The following is a 25,981-nucleotide window of genomic DNA, read 5'->3' as shown; positions in this document are numbered from 1 at the left end:
CTGCGCTGACAGCAGCGAGCCCCAGGCAGGGCTCGAACTCACAAACCTGGGAGATGGTGACGTGAGCCAAGCGGTAGCCTCAACCGACTGGGCTACCTATATGCCCCGCTGCTGTCGTTGTTGTTAGTCGTATTAATACTAGTATTCGCATGTTAAGAGATGCCACAGATCCAGGAGTGAGTGGCCCAGCGTCCGAGGTGGAACGGGGTTTGAGCCCCGGCTTGGAAGCCCGGCTCTGGGACCCATGTCGAGAAGCCGCCCAGACGTTCCCCACCAGGGGGCGCCAGAGGCCGGGCTCCCGGTTTGAGGGGGGGGCACCTGGTCCCGCCCCCCCCGCCCCTCCCTTCCCGCCTCCCCGCTCCGGGCCCCACCCGGCTCAGACGGCTCCGGACGGGACCTCGAGCACAGGCCGCTCCGCGGGCGCCTCGGATCCCCGCGGGACCCCCGTCCAGCCCGCCGCCCGGTGCAGCCGCCCGCGCGCCCCATCGGTGAGTGGCCCCCGGCCGCAGCTGCCGCTTCCCAGCTCGGGATGAATCCCCTGCTTCCCTAAGACCCTCCGCCCGCCCCCCCCCCCCGCTCCCGCAGTGTGTAACGGTGTCCCCGATGTCCCTGTTGCCAACCCTCCAGGAAACCTCCTGGCCTCCCCGAGTCCCGCCAGCTCCTTCCTTCCAGTCTGTAACAGCGCCCCCTTCCCTCCTCGCTCCTCCCCGTCGCGCTCGGGGTCCCGGCTCGCGTCCCCACCCAATCAGCCAGAAGCGATCCGCTCCTTAGTCTCCCTTCCACTGGCCTCACCCCCTCCTCCCACTCCGGGGCTCCTCTCCTACTCCACCAGCCCCGGGGACTGTCCAGCCACCCCCACATTGTCCCTCAGACCCCTCCCTGCCCAGGACACCGCCCAGGGCCCCCTCCCTCCGCCAACATCCCAGTTCCCAGCTCCTGCCTCTCCTTTACCCCCCTGGCACGCTTTCCCCTACTCTTTCCCTTTTTATTTATTTAGTTTCCTTTAAGTATCATTGTGATTTTACGGATTCTAACATTTTTGATTGGCAGTCCATTTTGATGCTCAAACGGTCCCGTATTTGGCCAGTGAGGGCTCCTTCAGGGTGGCCCCTGGGTCCCCGTGACACATCTTTGAGCCCCTTTCCAGTACTTGATGCAGGTTCACTTATTCTTCCCTTGCCCCAGCCATGGAATCAGCCCTTTCTCCAAGAAGCCCTGTTTTTCATGTTTTTTTTTGTTTGTTTGTTTTGCTTCGCTTTTTAATGAAAAGCGGTGTCTGGAGACGCCAATCTGACCAAAATCTGGTTCTGTGAAAAGATCAGTAAAATTATAAGCATCTACTTAGACTGATCAAGGGAGAAAAAGAAAGAAGACACCAATGACTGATATGAGGCATGAAAGAGGGGGCAGCACTACAGATCCTACAGAGGATGAAAAGACAGTAAGGGAACATAGAGAACACAGTCTGGGTGCCGGGGTGCTTGCTGCTGCTGGGCGGGTCATCTGTTCTCCTGACTCCTTAGACCTATGATAGGAGCACAGGCTCTGAGGTCAGGTTGCCTGGAGCCCCAGACCGAGCACTTTCTGAGCAAGTGATTGGGGCAAGTTACTGTTCTCTTCGTCAGTGAGCCCCCTTCGTGAGTCAGAAACTTGGGGATATTAACAGCCCCATCTTACAGTGTTGTTATGAAGGTGAAAGGGGTTAGAGCGGTGTCTGGAATGCCGCGATCATAAATGTTATGATTCTTGCGATCCTCTGAGGCCCCTCGCACCTCGGTGCACCCAAGCAACTCCTCAGCCTTATTTCTCGCCCCTCCTGTGTCCAGCAACCTCTTCATGCGTCTCACGCTCCAAGCACACACCATCCCCCTCCCTGTTTTGCACTGCATCCCTGTTTTGCATGAAAGCAAGCAGTTCAAAAGTCACCTCAGCCAGAGTTTGCCAGGCTGTGGTCAGTTCACGGTGTCCCCCGCTCCACTGCCCGCAAGCCCACCGCCTGGCATTTCCCAGGCACCATCGACTGCTTGGTGCCAGGTCCTCTCCTTGCGGGGACTCTGAGTGGGGACCCTTAGTCCTATTTCTGGATCCATAGCTCCTGACACATGATTTCAGTGAAAATGTGTGAATTGAGGGAAGCAGGGGGAAGGGAGGAAGGAAAGGATGAATGGGTGAAGGAACGCAGCTTGCACAGCTTCCCTTTGTCCATTCTCCTCGGTCCCCGTCCAATCCTGCTTCTTCAGCCGCTCCACCGCTAGCCTCTTTTTCTTCCTCCCGCTGGGATGGTCCCCTTCTTCCTCCCTGAACGTCACCTCCTGCCCTCCGCCATCGCCATCCGTGCTCTCTGCTGCTCCGCCTTTACCCATTCCCCACCCTCCTCCACCCATTGCACCTTCCGGCTCCCTTCCTTCTCCTCCCCCTCCACCAGGCAGCCCCCCATCAATACCCTTTGCTCTTCCGGCAGGCAGCCCCCCACGCGCACCCCCACATCTCCGGCGGCGGCGGCGAGCCCAGCGGCCACCATGTTCAGCTGGCTGAAGCGGAGCGGGGCGCGGGGCCAGCAGCCCGAGGCCATCCGCACGGTGACCTCGTCCCTCAAGGAGCTGTACCGCACCAAACTGCTACCCCTCGAGGAGCATTATCGATTCGGGGCCTTCCACTCGCCGGCCCTGGAGGATGCCGACTTCGACGGCAAGCCCATGGTGCTGGTGGCCGGTCAGTACAGCACCGGCAAAACCAGCTTTATCCAGTATCTGTTGGAGCAGGAGGTACCGGGCTCCCGCGTGGGGCCCGAGCCCACCACCGACTGCTTCGTGGCCGTCATGCACGGGGACACCGAGGGCACCGTGCCCGGCAACGCCCTCGTGGTTGACCCGGACAAGCCCTTCCGCAAGCTCAACCCTTTCGGGAACACCTTCCTCAACAGGTACGCAGCTCGCAGCTCGGGAGGCACGGGCGCATCTCCCTGTGCCTGGGCCCCGTCCCTGCCCTGCACGCGATTCTCTCGGTTCAGCCCCAGGTCCCTTCTCTCTTCTTGGTTCTCCCCCTTCCTGCCTCGGCCCTTCTCCCCCCTCGAGGGCGCATGCAGCCAGCTTGCCTGGGTCCAACTCTTCTCTAGCTGGGTGGCTTCTGGGCAAATAACTTAACCTCTCTGAGCCTCTCTGTGCCTCATCTGGGAAATGGGGATAACCATGGTCCCCACTCACATAGCGCTTAGAACAGTACCTGGCACAGAGTAAGTGCTCAGTAAACATCCTCTGTAATTTAAAAAAATTTTTACTGTTATTCTTTTTTTAATATTTATTTCTGACAGAGCACAGGAGAGGGAGGGGCAGAGAGAGGGAGACACAGAATATGAAGCAGGCTCCAGGCTCTGAGCTGTCAGCACAGAGCCCGACGCAGGGCTTGAACCCACAAACTGTGAGATCATGACTCGAGCCAAAGTCGGATACCTCACTGACTGAGCCACCCAGGTGCCCCAGTGTTTATTTATGAGAGAGAAAGAGACTGTGTGTGTGTGAGCAGGGGAGGGGCAGAGAGAGAGGTCCGGGCCTGATGTGGGGCTCGAACTCACTATCTGTGAGATCACGACCTGAGCCAAAGTCAGTCGCTCAACCAACTGAACCACCTAGGCGCCCGTGATTTTTTTTCCCCTTAAGTAAGTGTTCTTCTCCGTCCTGATCTTCCTTTCCTCTTTCGAGATCCTTCCTTCCCTGTGCCTGATTCACCGTCTGCGGAGCCCTAGTCTCCTTTGTTACAGGGCCTCTCCCCTCGCCCTTCCCTGCATTGACCCCTGCCTTTCCCTCTCTGTCAGGTTCATGTGCGCCCAGCTCCCCAATCAGGTCCTGGAGAGTATTAGTATCATCGACACCCCAGGCATCTTGTCGGGAGCCAAACAGAGAGTGAGCCGCGGTGAGTGGGCCAGTGGAGGGAGGAGGCGGCCGGGTGTCTGCTGGGACGTGGGCCCGTGTCAGCCGGTCCTGAGCGGGCCGAGCAGAAGGGAGCCGCCGGAGGCCGTGATCCCTCCGTGTCTCCGCACGTTGAGGGTGCTGGGGAGGCGTGCGCACGAACGCGAACACGTGTGAGCAGGGAGCAGCTTCGTGTCTGGGCTGGCCGGAGGGATGGAGAGGGAGAGACCGAGAGAGACCGAGGGAGACACGGAAGGTCAGGGACGAAGATTCTGAGCGCGGGACGGCCGTACAGGAGACAGGAGCCCCGAAGAGGAGGCAGAGGCCGGCCAGGGAGGCCCTGGGCCCGGCACGCTCCTGCCTCCTACTTCTGGGCCGCAGATGGGGCCGAGCAGGGGTTGGGAGGGGGGATCTGGGCTCCGGCCAAGGCCCGGCCTGGAATTTATAAACAGCTGTGCAGGGGGAGCTGCGGGGAGTGAATTCCAGCGGGGCCTCGGGGGAGCCGGCCCCCACCCCGGCCCGGCCAGCTCAGCATCTGCGCCCCCCTCCCCAGCCAACCCGCAGTTTTCTTGGAGGCCCGGCACTGGGGCAAAGGAGGCTGCCTTGTAGGGCAGAGGGCACGGGAGGCCGGGCCGCGGGGCAGGGCGAGGGCGAGGAGGGCTCCCGCGTCCCTGGCCTCCGCCCAGCGGGCGCGCGTCCCCTTGGGAAACAGGCAGGGGGCAGCTGCAGAAGCGATCGGAGGGCGGGCTAGCAGCCAGCGCGAGGGGGGAGGCGGGGGGGGGTGGGCTGGGGGCTCCTGGGGCACCGCCCCCCGGGGCTGGGCCTGGGCGAGTGGGCGGGGCGCCGGGTGGGCGCTGGAGGCTTGGGGAGCAGAGAGTGGAGATCGGGTCTCCTTCCCTGGCAGGGTGGGTAGAGGAAGGGGAAGAGAGTCGGGGTGTGTGTGTGTGTGTGTGTGTGTGTGTGCGCGTGTTGGTGTGTCAGGGACACGCCGGTACCTGTGTGTGATTTTGTGCGGCCGCATAGGACTGAGATCCAGGGACTTTTGTTGGGTTGTGTGTGGCTGCGTCTGACTTATCTCCGTGCATAGTTGTGTCTTTGCGAGTGCAAGGCTGTGTGAGCAAGGGTGTGTCTGGGAGTCTGCTCTGTGGAGCATGTGGCTACGATTGTGTCCACACATGTGTTCACGCATGCGCACTGGTGGGGCGCGGGCTGCCCCTGCTTGTAATACCCGTGCACAGATGTGTGACTGTAGGCAGCACAGCGGAGACTCTGGTGGGGCTCAAATCCGGGCTCTGGTAGTCTTAATTATGTTTAAAGTTTATTAATTTATTTTGAGAGAGAGAGAGAGCAAGCAGGGTAGGAGCAGAGAGAGTGGAAGAGAGACAGAATCCCAAGCAGGCTCTGTACTGTCAGCACGGAGCCTGATGCCGGGCTCGAACTCACGAACCTGATCATGACCTGAGCTGAAACCAAGAGTTTGACGCTCCTTCGACTGAGCCCCGGCCTGGGGCTCTGCTATTTTTAGCCTGTGCCCTTTGGGCAAGTCTCTGAACCTCTCCCTGCCTCAGTCTCCTCATCTGTAAAACGGGAACAGTAATAGTATCAGCCTCGGAGGCTGCACAGAGGGGTAAAATTAAGTGTCAAACCCTGCCAAGTGCTTCCGTGGGTGGCACACAGTAGGCGCTGTGGGTGTGCTAACAACTGTGTGCCTGTGTTGAGCGCCGTAGCTGTAAACCCCCGGGGCGCTCCCTGCCACGTCCCTCGTTCCCACGCTGACTCAATCTCCCTCCCTCCCGCCTGCCCGCATGAGACACACTTCCCAGATCCCAGCCTCTGTGTGTGTGTGTGTGTGTGTGTGTGTGTGTAGACACTGGGGAGAGAGGGAGCCCCAGAGGCCGTTCCTCTGGTTACCTGGACCTTCCCGCCCAACAAAGTCCCCCACCCAGTCCTCAAGTTCCTCTTCTGGAAAATGGGGTTCATAAGGCCCCCTGTCTCCTGAGGTCATTTTGAAGACCCTGGGAGTTGAGTCAGGGAGAGGCTGAAGTGATGCCAGGTGAGTCAGCGGTGGCTCCCTGCTCTGCCAGTTAACGTCTCGTCCCCCAGATCGCCATTGCACCCCCTCCTCCGAGAAGCCCACTCTGATGCCCCAGACTGGGTCACGTGCCCCTGCTGGGCTCCCCCAGCCCAGCCTGACCACCCTGGGGCTGGGTTTGTGTCCTTGGTGGACCAGACCTGATGAGAACAGGACTGGCATTATCCTGGGGACGGTCCCTGAATGACACACCCACGGTGTCCTGCGTGCATCGTGACTCGTACTTGTCAAGGACTCACCATGTTCCCAGGCCGTTTGTTTAACGGTTTATTTGAAGTACAGTTTTACATGCCTGTAGCTCACCTTTTTTTTTTTTATTATTTTTTTAATGTTTTATTTACTTCTGAGAGACAGAGAGAGACAGCATGAGCAGGGGAGGGTCAGAGAGAGAGGGAGACACAGAATCTGAAACAGGGTCCAGGCTCTGAGCTGGCTGTCAGCACAGTGCCTGACGCAGGGCTTGAACCCATAAACCATGAGATCGTGACCTGAGCCGAAGTTGGACGCTTAACCAACTGAGCCACCCAGGCGCCCCTAATTTTTTTTTTATTTATTTTGAGAGAGAGAGAGCATGCACAAACAGGGGAGGGGCAGAGAGAGAAAGGGAGAGAGAGGATCCAAAGCAGGCTCTGTAATGTCAGCACAGAGTCCAAAGCGGGACCTGATCTCACGAACCATGAGATCATTACCTGAGCTAAAATCAAGAGTTGGACTCTTAAGCGACTGAACCACCCAGGTGCCCCTCTTTTTTTTTTTTTTTTTTTTAAGAGAGAGAGACAGAGACAAAGAGAGAGTGGGGAAGGGGCAGAGAGAGGGAGAAAAAGAGAGGGAGAGAGACCAGCGCAGAGCCTGAACTGGGGCTTGCTCCCATGACCCTGGGATCATGACCTGAGCCAAAATCAAGAATCAGACACTTAACTGACTGAGCCCCGCAGGCACCCCTTAGGCTCTTTATGTATACTAGCTCATTTTTATTCCGTTAATCTTTGCAACAGCCCAACAAGTTATATTCTGTCATGACTTCCATTTTACAGAAGAGGAAACAGAGGTTCAGAGAGGTTTCCCCCTTGCTTAAGGTCACACAGCTGAGGTGGGGGGGCAGAGTTGGGATTCGAACCCAGGTCTTCCTGACTGCCAACACTCATCTCCACTCTCCTGAGCATCGCTTGTTGAATGAACGAGTGAGCAGCAAGAGCGGACAGTGTGAATGAATGAGGGAATGAATGAATGAATGAATGAACGAATGAACGAATGAACAAATGAACGACACAGGAGCCAGTTGTTGAGACAAGTACTCCGCGAAAAGGGAGGACTTGTCTCTGTGTGCTCTGAGGTATCCCCGGTGTCCGGGATAGAACCTGGCACACAGAAGACTCTCTGTAAATATTGTTAAATAAACTCAAAATATTTACCATCTGTTATGGCCAGAGCGGGACCGCAGCCAGCATGACCTCTTTAGCTGTTGGACTGTGGAGAGATCGGGAAGGCCTAGGGCGGGGCTGGGGTGATGGAGGCACTTGGGGAGACTGGGGGGTTCAGAGGGGCACAGAAAATCTGTTAAGAAACAGTTCAGTACTTTGACAACCTATACGTCTGGACCAGTGCACACCACTTATATCTGCCTAAGGAATGAATGGGAAGGGGGCGGGTGACTGTCCTCTCTAGTCAGGTGGCCCGACGGACTGGGGCCAGGGTGATGGGGAAGGGGGGGCTGGTGGGGGGGGGGGCAGAGCAGCGGGATGCGCTTGGGGCCTTGGCTGTTTCTCGCAGAGAAGGGTTTTGAGAGTCAGCGACCTGAACGACTGTCCGGCCCGGTGTCAGTCCAGAGGAGTGGATGCTTCGGCGCGGCTGGCGGGCGGGGGGCAGGCTGACCGAGTCCACCGCGTCCCCCCAGGCTACGACTTCCCGGCGGTGCTGCGCTGGTTCGCCGAGCGCGTGGACCTCATCATCCTGCTCTTCGACGCGCACAAGCTGGAGATCTCCGACGAGTTCTCGGAGGCCATCGGCGCGCTCCGCGGCCATGAGGACAAGATCCGCGTGGTGCTCAACAAGGCGGACATGGTGGAGACGCAGCAGCTGATGCGCGTCTACGGGGCGCTCATGTGGGCGCTGGGCAAGGTGGTGGGCACGCCCGAGGTGCTGCGCGTCTACATCGGCTCCTTCTGGTCCCAGCCCCTCCTGGTGCCCGACAACCGGCGCCTCTTCGAGCTGGAGGAGCAGGACCTCTTCCGGGACATCCAGGGCCTGCCGCGCCACGCCGCACTGCGCAAGCTCAACGACCTGGTGAAGCGGGCCCGGCTAGTGCGGGTGAGCCGCGCGGGGGGCGGGGCGAGGGGCGGGCGGGGGCGGGGCCAGCGCTCGCCCCGCCTCCTGTCCCCGTGCACTTGGCTGCTAGTCTCTGATGAGTTAGTCTAACAGATTCCAACAGGCACAAGGCGGAGTGGGGGGCCCAAGCCCTCCCTGTGCCCCGCCCTCCTCCGCGCTGCTTTTCCTCTCCACCCTCGTCTTCCGTCCCCTTCCCGGCATCCATTGCACTTCACGCTGTCCTCCTCGCTTTGACCTCAGGGCCTTTGCACTTACCGTTCCCTCTCCTGGAACCCCCCCCCCCCTTCCTCGTCTGCCTCCCACCTGGCTCTCCCGCTTGGCCCACTCCTCACCTCCTCCTCCCAGACCTGGCTCAGCATGCTCAGGAAAGCTTCCTTGCCCGCCCTGCCTTTTTAGGACTGTAACTCTCTCCCCCGCTCCCGTCTTGCTTTATCCGTGCTCTAGTTTTCTTCACAGCCTCCACTGCCGCCTTACATTATCCGTTCTTTGAGTTTCTGGGTTTCCTGCGTGCCTCCGCCTGCATTTAAGCTCCACAGAATCAGAGATGTCTGAATTCATTTGCCGCTCTACCTCCAGCGCCTGGAACAGAGTTGGTGCTCAGCCTGGAGCAGAGCTGGTGCTCAGTAACTATTTATTGGACCGATGGCACTTGAACAAACACTCTCGTTCAACACATCCTGTCCGGTGCCTGGCCCTGTGCTGGTGGGGGTGGGGGGGCGGCTTCAGAGGCTACAGCAGTGACCAGCGCAGTTCAGGGGAGGAGTCAGACCCATCCCCAGGCAGTGATGGCCCAGCGTGGGCAGGGTTGGTACTGGGGAGCTCAGCAGGGAATTGGGGCTGGGGGCTTCTTGGAGGAGCCGACATCTGAGCTGCAAACTGGAGAGTGATGAAGGGAATATTCTAGAGAGTGGGACTAGCAAGTGCATGGACTGGAGATTAGAGCATGGCCAGTTCGCGCCAGAGGGAGGATGTCAGTGTTGAACCCAGTGTAGACAGTGCATGTAACCGAATCTGAGGCTGTGAGGTGGGCGGGAGTCAGACCACCCGGGGCTGTGGCCTAGAGCCTGCGCCCGTGTCCTGAGGGTACTGGGGAGCTATGGAAGTGTTCCAGCAGAGGAGAGACAGAGTCATACTCGGGCTGCCTTCTAGCGAGTGGATTGAAGGGCGGTGAGACAGACCAGAGGCCAGGGAGGAGGCTGGATGGGAACAGGGCCTTGGGGGAGAGGAGGAGAGCACTGGTCTGAGAGCGATTTTGGAGGCCAAATGGAACATTCACAGGGGAGGCTGCCAGGGTGGGGGTGGGGCAGGAAGCTGGGCGGGCAGGGAGGCCTGGGAGGTTATGGGAGGTGGAGGAGCCTGAGGTGTTGGTTTAAGGAGCAGCAGAGAGGGGGTGAGTCAGGGCCCCCACCCCCACCCCAGGAATCCTCCTTGGGAGGGAGCGGCCCGGTGTGGATGGCTCCAAGCCTTCAGAATCCACCTTTCTCTCCTCCCCCATCCAGGCTCTGGACTGTCTCTGTCTCTGTCTCATACATATATATATGTATGTGTGTATCTCATTTCTCCCTCTTTCTTTTATTTATTTATTTATTTTTAATTTATTTCTAGGAGAGAGAGAGAGACAGCGTGAGCAGGGGAGGGTCAGAGAGAGAGGGAGTCACAGACTCTGAAACAGGCTCCAGGCTCTGAGCTGGCAGTCAGCACAGAGCCCGACGCGGGGCTCGAACCCACGAACCGCGAGATCATGACCTGAGCGAAAGTCGGACGCTTAACCGACTAAGCCACCCAAGCGCCCCCACATTTCTCCCTCTTTCATAGCTGTCGTCTCTCTCCCTCTTACTCGTTCTCTCGTTCTCTTCCTCTCCTCTCATTCTCTGTCCCTTCTCTCTCTCCATCTCTCGCCCCACTCTCGTTCCAGCTCTCCCTCTGCGTCTCCGCGTCTCTCTGGGTCGCCCTCATACCTCACGGACCCCTGTCCCCAGGCCCCTCGGGGACAGCGGACAGTGGCGGGGAGCTGGGGCCCAGGACCGTGGGACAGAGGGGCGGGGGCGGGCCGGACACCTGGTGCCCCCGCCAGGCGGGAGGCGGCTCCGGAAACCCGGACAAACCCCGGAGCCCGGGACCCGCGCCCCGGCCCCGCTCGCCCTCCCACCTTATCTCTTCCTGGCACCTTCCCCCGCTTCCTCTCTGGAAAAGCCATCAGCGCCCTCCCGCCGTGCCTCTTTCTGGGTCCCCGAGGAGCGCTGCAGGCCCCGCCCCCTCGCCCCACTGGCCCGCTCTCGCAGGCCCCGCCCCCTGCTTGACCACGCCCCCGCCCTGATTGGCCCCTCGGACCTGCAGCCCGCTCCTTCCCGTTCCTCCTGCGGATCCGTCTGTGGCTCCCCAGTGCGGCTCACACGGGGTCCGCTGCGACCCAGCCTCGCTAGCCCCTCTTCCACCCCGTGTCACCCACGCCTTCCCCGCGTACGATGCCGCCAGCCTGGGTCCGGCCATCAGCAGCCCACACCATTTCCCCCGGCAGTACAGGGCCTTTCTGGACTCTGGGTAAACTACCCCTCCGTGCCTCGGTTTTCCCGTCTGTTTCATATAGGGTCTGGATGAGTCACCTGGCTCCGCCCTTTGGCTGAAGTCATCATAGCTGCTAGAAAGAGCGATTTCACTGTGTTGTGATGTTTGAGGCCAAGGTCTCTGGAGGGGCTGATTCTAAAGCGGCCAAGGGGCCCTGAACCTTCCGTACCGAGGTTCTCTGAGGCGACTCTGGGACATTTATTCCACAGGCAGTAACTGAGCACCTACAACGTGCTTCCTTGCTTTTCTAGGCCCTGAGTTTACATGATGGAACAAACCAGATGACGAGGTTTTTGTGTGTTTTTTTTTTTTTGCTTGTAAAATTACTTATTTTTTTTAAATTTTTAAATGTTTTTTTATTTTTGGGAGAGACAGAGTGTGAGTGGGGGAGGGGCAGAGAGAGAGGGAGACACAGAATCTGAAGCAGCTCCAGGCGCTGAGCTGTCAGCACAGAGCCCAACGTGGGGCTCGAACCCACAAACCGTGAGATCATGACCTGAGCCAAAGTCAGACGCTTAATCGACTGAGCCACCCAGGCGCCCCTGCAATCACTTCTTAACGGGGAAGTGGATATTAAACAAGTGAATAATATACAGTAGTGTATGTGATAAGGACCGTGAAGGAAAATAAAGCAGAGGAAAGACTGGTGAGGGACTCCCTTTAGGGAGGTCAGGGAGGGCTTCCCTGAGGAGGTGCTCCTGAGCAGAAACCTGAATGAAGGAGGGAGAGTGGAGGTCTGGGGGAGGCCCTACCAGGCAGAGGGAATAGTAAGTGCAAAGGCCCTGGGGTAGGAACAGGCTTGAACAAGGAGCCCAGGGTGGCTGGAGGAGACAGAGTGGTGGAGGTAGGAGGTCATGAGGATTCAGAGCCAGCCAGGGGCCGGGCCACCAAAATTGTTAGCATTCTAAACCTATGAATCATTCAGAAGAACTTTAAAACCGTCTCATGGCAAAGCATTTAAGCTCAGTTAAACTGCTCCTTCCCACCCCTGATCCCACCCATCGGCTCGCTCCCAGGGCCTCTTCCCTGGAGGCGGCCCCCATGAGGGGTCACTTGTGTCTTTTTCCAGATGTATTCTATTTTTATTTAAGCATTTGCAGTTAATTACCGAGCTTCCGGTTAAAAAATGCAAGTGTTCATTATTCTGCCCTCCTTGTTTGTTTTTTGATAACTTATGAGATTGGGGATCAAAACATTCCCAAGTTCATTGCTTTCCTCCACAAGTGTTTCTTGAGTGTTTTCTGTGTGTATTGTACCGGGTGCTGGGGACAGAGGGAATAGATAAGGTCCTAGCCCTCCTTGGACTCATATTCTGATGGTAGGAGACAGAATAAGTAAACCACCAGATTAGAAAAATAATAAGTTGCAATAAACGTGGGGGTGGAGGGGGAAAGCGCAGGTAGAAAATAATTGGATGGTGGTAGTTGGGGCACCTGCTTCTCATAGGATGGCCTCTGTGAGGAGGTGACATCGAAAGGAAGGTGAGGGGCCCAGCTTGGCGAGATCAGGGCAGAGTTCCAGGCAGAGAGTGGCGTGTGCAAAGCCCTGTGGTAAGGGGAAGATTGGCATGCTGGTACAAGGAAGGGAGGTGAGGGAGCTGGCACAGTGAGTTGGGGGGCAGGGGAAGATGCTGGATGAAACACCAGGAGCCAAAATCATGGAGAACCATAGTTCTCAAAGCTTTCTGCCATAGGAGCTCACGGCACCCTTGAAAATGATTGAGGGCCCCAACGTTCGTAGGTGCATGGGTTGAACCTGTCTATATTGACCACGTTAGAAATTAAAACTCAGACAGTGTTTAATATTCGCCCTGTCATATGTCTTTTTTCTAATTTATGTTTATTTACTTTTGAGAGAGACAGAGAGCGAGTGGGGGAGGGGCAGAGAGAGAGGGAGACACAGAATCCGAAGCAGGCTCCAGGCTCTGAGCTGTTGGCACAGAGCCCGACACGGGGCTTGAACCCATGAACCGTGAGATCATGACCTGAGCTGAAGTTGGACGCTTAACCAACTGAGCCACCCAGGTGTCCCTCTTGTCATATTTCTTAACCAACAATAATCATGTAATTATTAAGTAACAATGTATTTCTAGGTTATCGACAGGTTTATGATAGTTTTCTTTATATTTATTAATATCGATAATAGATATTACAAGATCATTTAAAATAAGAGTAATAAGCCTATCACGTGTTAACCTCAGTCCCATATGTTTTATGAAAATTATTTCCAAACCCTCCAGAATTACAGGGGTCGGTCGCCCTGTTTTACATTTTTTGCACATGTCTTTAATGTCCGGCTTCCTGCATTCAGTCAGTTGCAATTTCACACGTCCTGTGGCCCTTTAAAGACTCCACTGTCCACTCTGTCCACTGGAGGGAAATAGCACCTTCGTATTGCTATTAAAATAGTTTTGACTGTATGAGTCCCTGAAAGGGCCTGGCGGGGGTGGGGCGAGTGGTGGTGGGGGGACCCCTGGGGTTCCCCGGACCACCCTTTGAGAGCCTTGTGGGCTGTGGCGGGGATTCTCTACTTGGATGAGGAGCAGATCGACACTTGGGCACCGGGTCTCCCGGTCTGGTGTTTGTTCCCAAAACACAGAGAAAAAGGCCCCACCAGCTGCTGCTGTGTGGAGAAGGGATCACAGGGCAGAGGAGGCCGCAAGGCGGGAGGGGCGCCTGGCGTGTCTCCCCAGGGATGAGATGCTGACGGGTGCCGGGGGGGGTGGCACCCGAGGGGGACAGAAGTGAAAGCAGAGGGACGGATGCAGGAGGCGAGAGGAAGGGGGCTCCCGGATGCACGGGCTGTGGCTGGTGCGGGGTAAGGAGCATCAGATCCGCAAAGTTTTCTGCAAGCCCGGCCTGAGCTGGGGAGGGAGTTCGTTCCCGAGATGGGCACAGCTGCCTGCGACAGAGCTGGGGGCGGGGGTTGGTGGTGGCTGGGCCTCGGAAGACAGGGGCTGCCCAGGAATGTGGCCAGGCAGCCAGGGTCCCGAGCTCCAGACAGAGCCCCGGGATGGTATGTACATTTGGGGACGGCCTGCCTAGGAGAGGAGGGAGGGGACCTTCCCGCCCTCCTCCCCCCACCCCAACCCCCAGCTGCAGCGGAGTGGCGGTCACCCATAAGTGCTAGAAGGCACCTTCCGGAGCTCCTGAATCAGGAGCCCTGGGCGGGGGACGGGGGGGGCCGCCTGGGGGGCTCAGTCTGTTGAGCGTCCAACTCTTGATTGCGGCTCGGGGCGTGCTCTCACGGTGTGTGAGTTCGAGCCCCACCTTGGGCTCTGCGCTGGCACCGTGGAGCCTCCTTGGGATTCTTTCTCCTCCTCTCTCGCTCTCTCTGGCCCTCCCCAGCTTTCTCTCTCTCTCTCTCTCTCTCTCAAAATAAATAATGAAGTTAAAAAAACAAAAAGCAGCTCTAGGTGGGGGCGCGGCGGGCTGAGCCAAGCACCGGTACCCCCCACAGGTGCACGCCTACATCATCAGCTACCTGAAGAAGGAGATGCCCTCCGTGTTCGGGAAGGAGAACAAGAAGAAGCAGCTGATCCTCAAGCTGCCGGTCATCTTCGCGAAGATTCAGCTGGAACATCACATATCTCCCGGCGACTTTCCCGACTGCCAGAAGATGCAGGTGGGAGGTCGCCGTTGGTGGGGGGCGGAGGGGGTCAGCTTCTGTGGGCTTTGGGGCGGGGCCTCGGAAACCAGGGGCATGGAGGGCAGGCTCTGGAAGACATCTCCTGCGTGTGGGTCCGCAAGAGCATGGTTTTGTGCGTTCGGACGTGTGAAAGAGGAGAAAACCCCAGATGACTGTGGTTTACTCAGGGTGGAAGTTCGTGTCTCTCCATAAAGTCCTAGAAAGAAGGTGGCCCAGGGCTGGTTTGGTGCTCTACAGAGCCAGGGACCCTGTACCCTTCTTAGCTCTCCTCCGTGCCTGGTGTCCGGGTCCAAGTATCCCACATGGTACAGAATGGCTGTTGAAACTCCAGCCATTTCATCTGCATTCCAGCCAGCAAGAAGAGGTGAGAGAGAAGGGAAGGAAAGATAATGGCACAGTCTCTCTCTCTCTCTCTTTTCTTTTTAAGATTTTATTTTTAAGTAGTCTCTGCACCCAATCTGGCGTTTGAACTCAACCCCAAGATCAAGAGTTGCACACTGTACTGACTGAGCTAGCCAGGAGCCCCTACAATCTCTCTCTTTAAGGATGTTTTCTAGAATAGTGCCATCCAGTAGTACTTTCTACCATGTTGGAAATGCTCTCTGTTGTGCTGTCCAGTATATGGTAGCTGCTAGCCCCATTGAAATGGAAACTTAGGTTTTATTTAATTTTAACTAATTTAATATTTTTTTAATGTTTATTTTTTTTGAGAGAGAGACAGAGTGAGAGTGGGGGAGGGACAGAGAGAGAAGGAGACACAGACTCTGAAACAGGCTCCAGGCTCCCAGCTGTTGGCACAGAACCCGACGCAGGACTCGAACTCACGGACCGTGAGATCATGACCTGAGTTGAAGTCAGACACTTAACCGACTGAGCCACCCAGGCGCCCCTAAATTTATTTGTTTTTTATTTATTTTGAGAGAGAGAGAATGTACGCACACATGAGCATGAGCAGGGGAGGGGCAGAGAGAGAGGGAGAGAGAGAGAATCCCAAGCAGGCTCCACGCTGTCAGCATAGAGCTGGACTTGTGGGCTTAATCTCAAGACCATGGGATCATGACCTGAGCTGAAATCAAGAGTCGAAGCTTAACTGGCTGAGCCACCCAGGGCCCCCCCGCGCCCCGTAACTAATTTAAGTTTAAATAAGCACAGGTAATTACTGTATTTTGGAGAAGGCAATTCTATAGTTGTGGATGCAACATGTGCTGACATCCAATTGGCCAGAACCCAGTCATGTGACCAGAGCTGGCTGCACGCTGGGAAATGTAGTCTTCCCTCTCGGTGGCCACTGTCCAAGTAATGTTCAGGGAGTCCAGTACCGAGGAAGGAGAGACGAATGGATATTGGGGCTCCCCTGGCCCGTCCAGGCCTAGGATTAACCAGTTTGGGGAAAGCTCTGGGTCTGGGTGCCGTGCTATGGGGTGAGTAAAGAACCACGAAGGCAGGCAGGGCAGAAGTGACGAAAGGAACGTGGGGACAGAGGGCCAGGCTCAGGCACGGAGGTGGGGACTAGCCCCCGGGCGCGTTGCGCCTCTGTTTTACGGCTGCATTAGCCTGATACTCAAAGAGCCTGTGACCTTTGGGTCTGAGGTGTTTTCTAACCCCAGACCCCGAGGAATCATGGTAGAATGCATTTCATTTTGGCCACTTCCTAGCTCCGAGAGTCTGGGCAAGTCCCCTTTCCTGAGCCTCAGTTTCTTCAACTGGAAAATGGGCACTGCGATACTATTTCCTATTGCGGGGAGTGCTGAGCCAGCGGTACAGCGTGCGGCACGGAGTTTGGTCTGGATCAAGGTCTTGACCTCAGCGCTGCTGACACTCGGGGTCAGAGTGTTGGCGTCAGGGGTGCCCTACGCATCTTCCTGGCCCCTCCTTGCTGGATGCCAACTGCACCCCACCAGCTGTGACGATCAAAAGTGTCGCTAGATGTTGCCAACTCAGCAGCTGTTAGCGTGACACTGGCATTCCCTGCACTCATCCAGATGAGTTCATTCAGCCTTTCCCACCCCCCAAATGAGGGCCGTGCCCGTGTTGCCGATCCATTTTTGCAAACGTGGAAACCGAGGCCCAGAGAGGTGGGGTCACTTGCCCGAGGACACGCAGCTCCTATGTGGCAGAACCAGGTTGGAACCTGGGCTTCCCGGCCCTGGGGTCCAGACCCCCAGCCCTCTATGTCCAGGTCAGCGGGCCTCTCCGCCTTGGCTCCGGAAATCAACGTAGCGCCATGACATGGATGGCTCTTTGCTGCGACTCTCCTGGGCCAGGTGACCGAGAGCTACCGCAAGAAGCCACAGGACTGCAAATCCACGCCCACAGCTGCTACAGCACAGGATGACCTCTGGGGGGGACGGGGGGCTCCCAGGGCCTCCCTGGGATCTGGCCACCTCAGATCTACCCTCCCAACTTGGCAGCGAGTTTTTGTGAAGCGGGGTGACGAGCTAACAGAGCAGCGGGAATGGACTTGTGTCACAGTGGGGGGGCCGGGCGGCTGCAGCTAGGGGTGCCGCGGAGGGTGGGCAGACCCAGGGCTGCGCCCAGTCATCGGAGGGGCCCCCCACCTCCCTGCGGTCCGGACATTCTGCGGGCACGCCGGACGCGGCGGGGGAGGGCCTCTGGGACACTGCTGCCCAGGTGTCCTCTGAGGGGTGGGTGCCCGAGGGGAACGCCTTGTGCAGGGGTCTGAATTCTCACGCACCGGCCGCTTCAGCTGCCCAGGGGTGTCCCGGTGACACGCGGGGCTGGGGACCCTTGACGACGATGTCCCCTGACTTCCCAGTGCCCCCCCCATTCTCCCCGCCCTCCCCCCCGCCCAACAGGAGCTGCTGATGGCTCACGACTTTACCAAATTCCACGGGCTGAAGCCGAAGCTGCTGGAGGCGCTGGACGAGATGCTGACGCACGACATCGCCAAGCTGATGCCCCTGCTGCGGCAGGAGGAGCTGGAGAACACCGAGGCGGGCGTGCAGGGCGGCGCCTTCGAGGGCACCCACATGGGCCCGTTCGTGGAGCGCGGGCCCGACGAGGCCCTGGAGGACGGCGAGGAGGGCTCGGACGAGGAGACCGAGTGGGTGGTGACCAAGGACAAGTCCAAGTACGACGAGATCTTCTACAACCTGGCGCCGGCTGACGGCAAGCTGAGCGGCACCAAGGCCAAGACCTGGATGGTGGGCACCAAGCTCCCCAACTCGGTGCTGGGGCGCATCTGGAAGCTGAGCGACGTCGACCGGGACGGCATGCTGGACGACGAGGAGTTCGCCCTGGCCAGCCACCTCATCGAGGCCAAGCTGGAGGGCCACGGGCTGCCCACCAACCTGCCCCGCCGCCTGGTGCCCCCCTCCAAGCGGCGCCACAAGGGCTCTGCGGAGTGAGCCAGCCACGCTGCCTGCAGGCCCTCCCTCCCGCTCGCACTGCTGTGGCTCCCCAGCTCCGGCTGGCTGCACGCACGCCCCTGCCCCAGCCTTACACGCACGCCGCACGCCCACCCTCCCAGCTGTAAGGACCGAGGTCTCACCACCCGCCGGACAGTGGGGACCAGGGGAGGGGCACGGCTTCTCTGCCCGGCTTTTGCACCTCCACCCTTGTATACACTTAGGCACATCACATTGTCATTAACACACACACACACACACACACACACACACAGAGGCATCAATTCAATTACGGTCCATTCAAGTATTTATTGAGCACCTATTATGTTTGAATGTGCACAGCCTGCTTGGGGGACTGAGGATTACAGCAGACAGCCAAACAGACAGACGGATCTGCCCGCAGGGCGCTGACATTCTCAGGAGGGAGCATCTACACAGTCACACAGACACACACGTAGCCCTAACCCGTCTGAGCCCCAATTCTGGGCCGGAATCCTCGCCTCTCTCCATAGTTCAGCGGCCATTTGTTTGAAATAACAGAAAGGCCCCCTGGCCCCACTTCTGGACATCCAGGCAGGGACCGCCCCCCACCCCCACCCCACTCTATCATGTTCTCAGGCCTTGGGACCAGGGGAGCTCAGAGGGGGAGACACGACCCCCTACTTCCTCAGGTGGACCCCCCTCAGCCCCTTCCCCCCGGTTCTCACCACACCCCCTGCTTTAATAAGGATTCTTAGGCGACAGAAAAGCCCCTCGGCTCCCAGCTTCTCCCAGACTGTGCCCACTTCAAGGTATTTTTGTCCTCGGCCCACCTGCCCTAGTTTGAAAACCCAGCCTGCCCGCCCCCTCCCCCAAGCTCCCCACAGCTGGTGGCCTGAATTCGGGGCATGGCGTCTCTGCCATCAGCCCATATTTAAGTAGCGCCCCTACCAGATATAAAGGCCTCGGGGCTTTATTTTAGTCCCCTTTCCAAAGGGACGCGAGGGAGGGGCTCTTGGTGCTACAGCCCTCCCCCCTCCCATCTAAAAGGGCCGCTCACGCCGGCCCCGCCTTTCTGTGCCTTCACCACACACTAGTGCTTGACCCTGGTGGGGGACCCCATGGGAAACATGGGTCGGCTGACGTAGGTGGGGACGATGCCCCCCTCCAGGGTGCTCGCTGGGATTCCCACCCTCCCCGTCGCCCCCCACCCCATGCCTGGGAGGGGCCTGTGACCCGAACAGCGACCGGCGTCCCCACAGAGCAAATAAAGCCAAGGCTTCTTTCCACGAGGGTGTCAGGCTGTCTTGGGAAGAACTGGGGCGGGGGGCAGATCGCTTCCCCCCCCCCGAGTCCCGCGGAAGGAGAGCCCTGGGTGGGACTTGAGCGGGGGGGTGGGGGTGTCCAGGATCTCAGGGGCAGGGGGATGGGGGTGGGGTGGAGGCCATGACTCAATGCCGCGGAGCCTGATGACTCAGGCCCGGGCTGGGGGCCAGACCGACATATTTTCCGAAGAAAAGTTACTGTGGGGCCCTCCCTCCGGGACATCCCTCCCTCCCGCCTCCCCCGCGGGGGCCTGGGAACCAAGCCCTGGGGCGCGGGGCTGTGTGCGCGCGGGCTGGGCCACCTGGGGCCTCCGCCCCCCGCCCTGGGCGACGGCGTGCAGAGCGTGGAAAGCGCGTCCTGACACGTAACGCCCGGGGAGAGAAGGGCTCCAGCAGGAGAGGAGGGGGCGCTGCCTTCCAGGACTCACGCCCGGGGACCTTGGCCTTCGCTTCGCGGCGCATCCCGCGGGCTGAGCCCCAGACACACGCCCGGACCACACCCACGGCGCTCGGGACACGCTGGCCGCGCGCTCTCCCCGCCCACGCGCGCTCTCCCTGCTTTCGCGGCCCCCGGCGCCCTCTGGCGGCCACTCGGGAGCTGCGCAGGCTGCGCGCGGGGACCCCTGTGCGAGGCCGGCGGGCGGGCGGACGGGGAGCTCAGGGCTCCAGGGCTCGTCACCTTCCCCAAGCCCAGCGCAAGGACCCAGCTGTGCGGCCCCCGGCGTGGCGCCCTCCCTCTCTGTCCCTTCTTCCTTTTCCAGGCCTGCACGGCCTGTATGAGGCTCTATGAACGGTGGCCAGCGCCCAAGGGCCTCTGAGCTTCCTTCCTTATTTGTAAACATCAAGGATTAGTCGAGTCTAAGATGAAGTCTCAGGGGGCGAGGCAGTAACAATAGCTAGCGTTTAGATGCCAGAGGTGCGTTTAATTACCGCGTTTCCTGTCCCGAACAAACCCTTATCGTCCCTATTTCACAGATGAGGAAAGCGAGGCACAGCTAAGCAGCTTGGCCAAGATTAATGATTCTGAGCCTAGACTTCTTTAAAAAAAATTTTTTTTTAATGTTTATTCGTTTTTAAGAGACAGAGCATGAGCATGAGCACAGGAGGGGCACAGAGAGAGGAGACACCGACTCCAAAGCAAGCTCCAGGCTCTGAGCTGTCAGCACAGAGCTAGATGCCGGGCTGGAGCTCATCAACCGCGAGATCATGACCTGAGCCGAAGTAGAATGCTTAACCCAGCCGCACAGGCGTCCTTCCGAGCCTCTACTTCTAACAGTATGTTTCTAACACTCATGGCATATGAGGTTCTATGCTCCCAACCTCGACATTCGGAAAGCGCTTGGATTCCCATTTGAGGACTCTAAACCGAGAGGCCAAACATTGGGAGACCAGAGTGTGGCTTCTGCCCCATCTGCCACCCACGGTTCTGCCTTTCTTTTTAAATAAAACTGTATTAAATATGATAATCAGTAAATTAAATATATAGGGGTTCCTGGGTGGCTCAGTCGGTTAAGAGGCCGACTCTTGATTTCAGCTCAGGTCACGGTCTCATAGTTCTTGAGTTTGAGCCCCACATTGGGCTCTGGGCGGCCAGTGTGGAGCCTGCATGGATTCTCTCTCTCTCCGCTCCTCCCTGCCTTTCTCTCTCAAAATAAATAAGCTTTAAAATTTTTAAACAGGGGCGCCTGTGTGGCTCAGTCGGTTGGGCGTCTGACTTCGGCTCAGGTCATGATCTCACCGTTCGTGGGTTCGAGCCCCACGTCGGGCTCTGTGCTGATAGCCTGTTTCGGATTCTGTGTGTGTGTGTCTCTCTCTGCCCCTCCCCCACTCATGCTCTGTCTCTCTCTGTCTCAAAAATAAATAAACTATAAAAAAATTTTTAAATAAGTAAAATAAAAAATTTAAATATAAAAATAAAAATATACGAAATTAAAAGCAAGAAATTCCTGGGCAACCGCAAAGGTGTTTACCTAGATTAGAGAAGCGAACGTACGACCCACTGACAAGAGTAATTTGCATAGGAGGGAGGAGCTATTTACCCTTATCTCCGCCCCTTTACTAGGATGGAGGCAACAGGAAGTACGTCATGGGAGGGGGCGGGAGATCTGCGCGCGCAGGCCACAAACCCGCCTTTGCGGCACCCGCGGCCGAGCGCTTCCTTTGCCAAGATGGCGCTGGGAGGCAGTGGCGGCGGCGGCGCCCCGCGCTTGAAAAACGAGGCTGACTCCGGCTTTCTGGGGCTGCGGCCCACGTCGGTGGACCCGGCGCTGCGGCGGCGGCGGCGAGGCCCACGAAATAGAAAGCGAGGCTGGCGGCGGCTCGCTCAGGAGCCGCTGGGGCTGGAGGTCGACCAGTTCCTGGAGGACGTGCGGCTACAGGAGCGCACGAGCGGGTGCGTGGGGCGGGACTTCCGGGAGCCGGGCCACGTTCCGAGTGGCGCGGCGCGAGGCCGAGCGTGCTTCAGGGGGACTCCGGGGGCCTGGGAGCGTCCGTGTCGCGCACCGCTGGGGAAGCTGGGAATCCTGGGTGGGAGGTTGGGGGACCGTGAAGGGGTACCGGATATGGGAGCGCCAGTGTGAAGTTAGGGTGCAGGTAAGTAACTAATAATTGTAGTGTAAATACGCCCCGGGTACCTGCCTTAGACTAATATTTTAGGTATTGCGATCAGTTAAGTCCTAAGTTATGGAAAGTGAAGGGAAGGACCTTATCTTGGAGGGATCCCATGGCAGGAAGAAGTTGCTTGAATGAGCCTAACAGTGGAGGAAAGCTGGGCCCCTGAGAGGTTAACCCCCCCCACCCCCCCGCAGGGCTGCTTGCATCCTTCCCAACATCCTTGGCTGACCTTCTCCATTCCCACCTCCCAGTGGCTTGGTATCCGAGGCCCCCGATGAGAAACTGTTCTTCGTGGACACTGGCTCCAAGAAGAAAGGTAAGGGAGTGCTTTCAGCGGCGCCTGTCGGGTCCCCATCACAGCCTCTGGGAGAGTCATTGTTAATGACAGGGCTTGGATGGCGGACGCCTGCTACAGAAAGCACGCTAAAGGCTTACCCGTCAGGTTTTCTTTTTGAGAGTTCCGAGCTCTCCGTGCACAGAGAGGCCGGTAAGGGTCTGCGCGGGGAGTAGCTTAGATATTCATTAGCAGGTCTGTAGTGAACTTGCAGAAAGCCACAGTCAAAGACTTGAAAGGAAGGAGACCTGTTTTAGTAAGATGCGGTTTAGTAATAAGTGGGATCAGCTTTGATGAGAAGCTAAGAAGCTTGGCATAATCTGCACACTTTTATCTGCCAAAAGGCGGGGTCCTGTGGAAAGTCCAGGGGGGCGGGGGGAGGGTTAGGGATTACTGGAGGGAGTCATAGGCTCTCCGTCAGTAAGGAGAGACACAGACCAAGAGTGGGCGGTCTGCTTTCACGAGGGGATAGAAAACGAGGCTGAGGGGTCTGCTTTAGCTAGCAAGTGGCGAGCACCTTCAGGGAGCACGGAGGAGTCCAGGCCCCGGCTCTTTTCTAAGGAACACCAGAGCACCTGGGTCGGTGAGCGGGAAAAGAGGGAAGGGACTGCTTTGAGGTGCGGGAACCTTTGAGCAAGCAGGTGAGGGGTGATGAGGCTAAAGAGGTCAAGGTGCACGGAAGCGAGCTGACCTGGCGTGCGGACAGTGAGGGGAAGTCCAGGCCTGCCCTAGGGAAGGGCCGGGTGGTCGCCAAGGCCTGCTTTGGCCAGTATGCGTCTCTTTGGGAACAGAGGAAGGGCAGTTCACAGGTTCTGCTTTAGATTTACCAAAAAGAAGAATGTTTTAACGTGTATTTTAAGTGGGGGCAGAGTGCAGAGATAGAGAATCTCTCCATCTCCCTGATAGCCACCCAGGTGCCCCTGTTTTAGGGTTAAAAAAAGAAACCTGGCAGAGGGGAGGGGATACCTGGGCAGCTCAGTCCATGATCTCAAGGTTCATGGGTTCAAGCCCAAGCCCCACATCGGGCTCTGTGCTGACAGCTAGCTCAGAGCCTGGAGTCTACCTCAATTCTATTTCCCTCTCTCTGTGCCCTTCCTTGCTCATACTCTGTCTCTCAAAAACAAACATTTAAAAAAAAAAGAAAAAAAGCTGGGGGCGCCTGGGAGCTTAGTTAGTTAAGCATCCAACTTCAAATCAGATTTGAATCGAGTTTGAGCCCCGCCCCCCATCAGGCTCTCTGCTGTGAGCATGGAGCCTGCTTTGATTTCTCTGTCTCCCTCTCCTTGTCTGCCCCTCCCCCTGGTTGCACACCGTCTCTCTCAAAAATAAACATTAAAAAGTTTAAATCCGAAAAATAAGAGGTGCCTGGGTGGCTCAGTTGGTTAAGCGTCTGACTTCGGCTCAGGTCATGATCTCATGGTTCATGGGTTCAAGCCCCATGTTGGGCTCTGTGCTGACAGCTAGTTCAGAGCCTGGAGCCTGCTTTGGATTCTGTGTCTCCCTCTCTCTGACCCTCCCCTGCTCACGCTGTCTCTCTCAGAAATAAATTAAAAAAAATTTTTTTTTTTTTAATAAAAATAAAACAGCGAAAGGCACTGTTCGTGGCCTGTTAGTCTGGCCGTGGCTCTCGGGCTCCATTCCAGTGCTACAGCAATTCCAGCGACACGTGACTGACTGACTCGTGGCTCTCAGTTTCAGGTCCTGGGGACACAGGAAGGAAAAAAAAGACCGGGGCGGGGGGGGGGGGCGGTGATAATAGATTGTGGACTTTCTGAGGTGATCACCGGGCTCTGTGTTGTAACAATTCCTTTTCCAGAGCAGGTGGGCGACTCAGTCAGTTAAGCGTCCAACTTTTGGACTTTGGCTCAGGTCATGATCTCGCGGTTTGTGGGGGCTGGCTCAGGTCATGATCTTGCGGTTTGTGGGATCAAGCCCCGCATCGGGCTCCGCACTGACCTGCTGGGCTCTCTGTCTGTCTCTGTCTCTGTGTGTTTCTCTCTTTGTTCTTCCCCTGCTCACACGTATGCACTTTCTCAATAGACTTAAAAAAGTAATTTGAAAAATGAGACCACGCTGCAGGCAGTCGTGGGAGCTGGGCGTTAGTGGGAGCAGAGGCATGGAGTGTGGTCTGTGCTGAAGTGGAGTCGCAGGCACGGCGTGGGTCCCGCCCTGGTGTCCTGCGTCTGGGAGTTCGTGCTGCTCACAGTCCAGGCGAAAGGGGCAGACAAGGTCCTGCTTGAGGACCAGCCGCTTTGGGTTCCGAGACCAGCTCCTTCTCTCTCGTTAGTGTTTCTGGCTTTGTGGCCATTCTCGTGCTTTGTCCGAAGCCGGTAGTGGGCGGGGCTCTGGGTCTGACTGTGTTCCCTGCACAGGGCTGCTCAGGAGGCGGGGGGCGGGGGGGGGGCGGGGGAGCCGGAGCTCGGACACCTTGGGCACCTCTGTCCTCAGGTGGAGGCCTGGGGTCGGCCTGGGCCCCCTCCCCCCGTGCCTGCCCTGGGCGCGGGTCTGATGGCTGCACGGAGCTGTGTGCAGGGGGCGGGGGGTGGGGAGGCCTGGGCCTTGGATTCCTTTCCTTTCTCCCACTCCCAGAGCTGAACAAGAAGAAGACCAAAAGCCAGAAAAGGTCACTTCTTCTCAAGAAACCCCTTCGTGTCGACCTCGTCCTAGAGAACACGTCCAAAGTCCCTGTCCCCAAAGAGTGAGTGCCCCACCATCCCCGGAGCTTTTTCTGTTGCAGCGGCTGCCACTCACTTTCTGGCCCCAAGGGAGTTCCTGGGGAGGGAGGGGCAGGGGAGGGTCACCTGGAGGAGAGGAATGGGGGCCAGATTGGAGGAAGTGGGGTGGCGGCCGAGGCAGGCAAGTGCAGGGCCCGGGCCCAGCCAGGAGGTCGGGGTGGAGAGGGGCCGTGGCACGGCCGGTCGGGCTGGCTTGGTGGCGGGCCCGCGGGAGGGGAGGTTGGGCGGGTGGTGGAGCGGACAGCGGGCGGCTCCTGCGACGGGGACATGGGAAGAGTGGCTGGAGACGGCCCTGCGGAGAGGGGCTCCGCAGCTGGGCGGGGGGGCAGGAGGGTCCAGGAGCCCCACCGGGGGGAGCCAGGCCTCCGCTTCACCCACGGCCACTCCAGCCTGCTGCTTTTCCTCGCCCCAGTGTCCTCGCCCACCAGGTCCCCAACGCCAGGAAGCTCAGACGGAAGGAGCAGCTTTGGGAGAAGCTGGCCGAGCAGGGCGAGCTGCCCCGGGAGGTGCGCAAGGCCCAGGCCCGGCTTCGGAACCCTCCTGCCGTCAGAGCCAAGCCGGGGCCCCAGGACACCATCGAGCGGCCTTTCTACGATCTCTGGGCCAAAGACAGTGAGTACCCTGGCTGTCACTCGTGGGTGGGGACTGGGCTGCCTTGCACAGCTGTGTGGGTTGTGCACTGCCCAGCGTCTAAGGGAAGTGCTCCACAAGTGTTTATTTGATGATCCCCACCAGAGTTCAGCCTTTTTTTTAAAAATTTATTTCTGAGAGAGAGAGAGAGAGAGAGAGAGAGAGAGACAGCATGAGCAGGGGAGGGTCAGAGAGAGAGGGAGACACAGAATCCGAAACAGGCTCCAGGCTCTGAGCTGTCAGCACAGAGCCCGACGTGGGGCTCGAACCCACGAACCATGAGATCGTGACCTGAGCCGAAGTCGGACGCTTAACTGACTGAGCCACCCGGGCACCCCCAGAGTTCAGCCTTTTAAAGTGCCTTCCCTTTCATGGGGCGCCTGGGTGGCTTAGTCGGTTAAGCATCTGACTTTCGCTTGGGTCATGATCTCGCGGCTCGTGAGTTCAAGCCCCGCGTGGGGC

The 25,981-nt window shown here is 58.1% G+C and overlaps 2 protein-coding genes and 1 non-coding gene across 4 annotated transcripts in view; all 3 read left to right on the top strand.

The window, feature by feature from the left end:
* Nucleotides 1-389: 389 nt before the first annotated feature.
* EHD2 (EH domain containing 2) lies at nucleotides 390-19,171 on the top strand. The gene is made up of 6 exons (XM_039249939.1): nucleotides 390-488; nucleotides 2,462-2,923; nucleotides 3,812-3,909; nucleotides 7,892-8,304; nucleotides 14,347-14,511; nucleotides 17,352-19,171. Exons 2-6 carry the CDS (start codon nucleotides 2,520-2,522, stop codon nucleotides 17,901-17,903), a joined length of 1,632 nt encoding a protein of 543 aa, XP_039105870.1. The 5' UTR covers nucleotides 390-488; nucleotides 2,462-2,519; the 3' UTR covers nucleotides 17,904-19,171.
* A 2,183-nt stretch (nucleotides 19,172-21,354) lies between these two features.
* Nucleotides 21,355-25,981, top strand: part of NOP53 (NOP53 ribosome biogenesis factor) — a 9,311-nt gene continuing 4,684 nt past the window's right edge. For both annotated transcript variants that reach the window (XM_039249987.1, XM_039249991.1), the window contains exons 1-4: nucleotides 21,355-21,599; nucleotides 22,072-22,136; nucleotides 24,744-24,852; nucleotides 25,302-25,501. In XM_039249987.1, coding sequence (XP_039105918.1) covers nucleotides 21,376-21,599; nucleotides 22,072-22,136; nucleotides 24,744-24,852; nucleotides 25,302-25,501 — 598 coding nt within the window. In that variant the 5' untranslated portion in view covers nucleotides 21,355-21,375. The remainder of the gene's footprint in view (nucleotides 21,600-22,071; nucleotides 22,137-24,743; nucleotides 24,853-25,301; nucleotides 25,502-25,981) is intronic.
* On the top strand, nucleotides 23,745-23,867 carry LOC120244757. Its single transcript, XR_005531619.1, has one exon. It is a non-coding gene; the product is annotated as a small nucleolar RNA SNORA54 (small nucleolar RNA).

The sequence above is a fragment of the Hyaena hyaena genome, unplaced genomic scaffold (genome assembly GCF_003009895.1).
Source record: "Hyaena hyaena isolate Hyena2069 unplaced genomic scaffold, ASM300989v1 scaffold_9, whole genome shotgun sequence".
In the NCBI taxonomy this organism is placed as follows: Eukaryota; Metazoa; Chordata; class Mammalia; order Carnivora; family Hyaenidae; genus Hyaena; species Hyaena hyaena.
The sequence above is the reverse complement of the archived record's forward strand: the minus strand, read 5'-3'. Positions and strand labels throughout refer to the sequence as shown.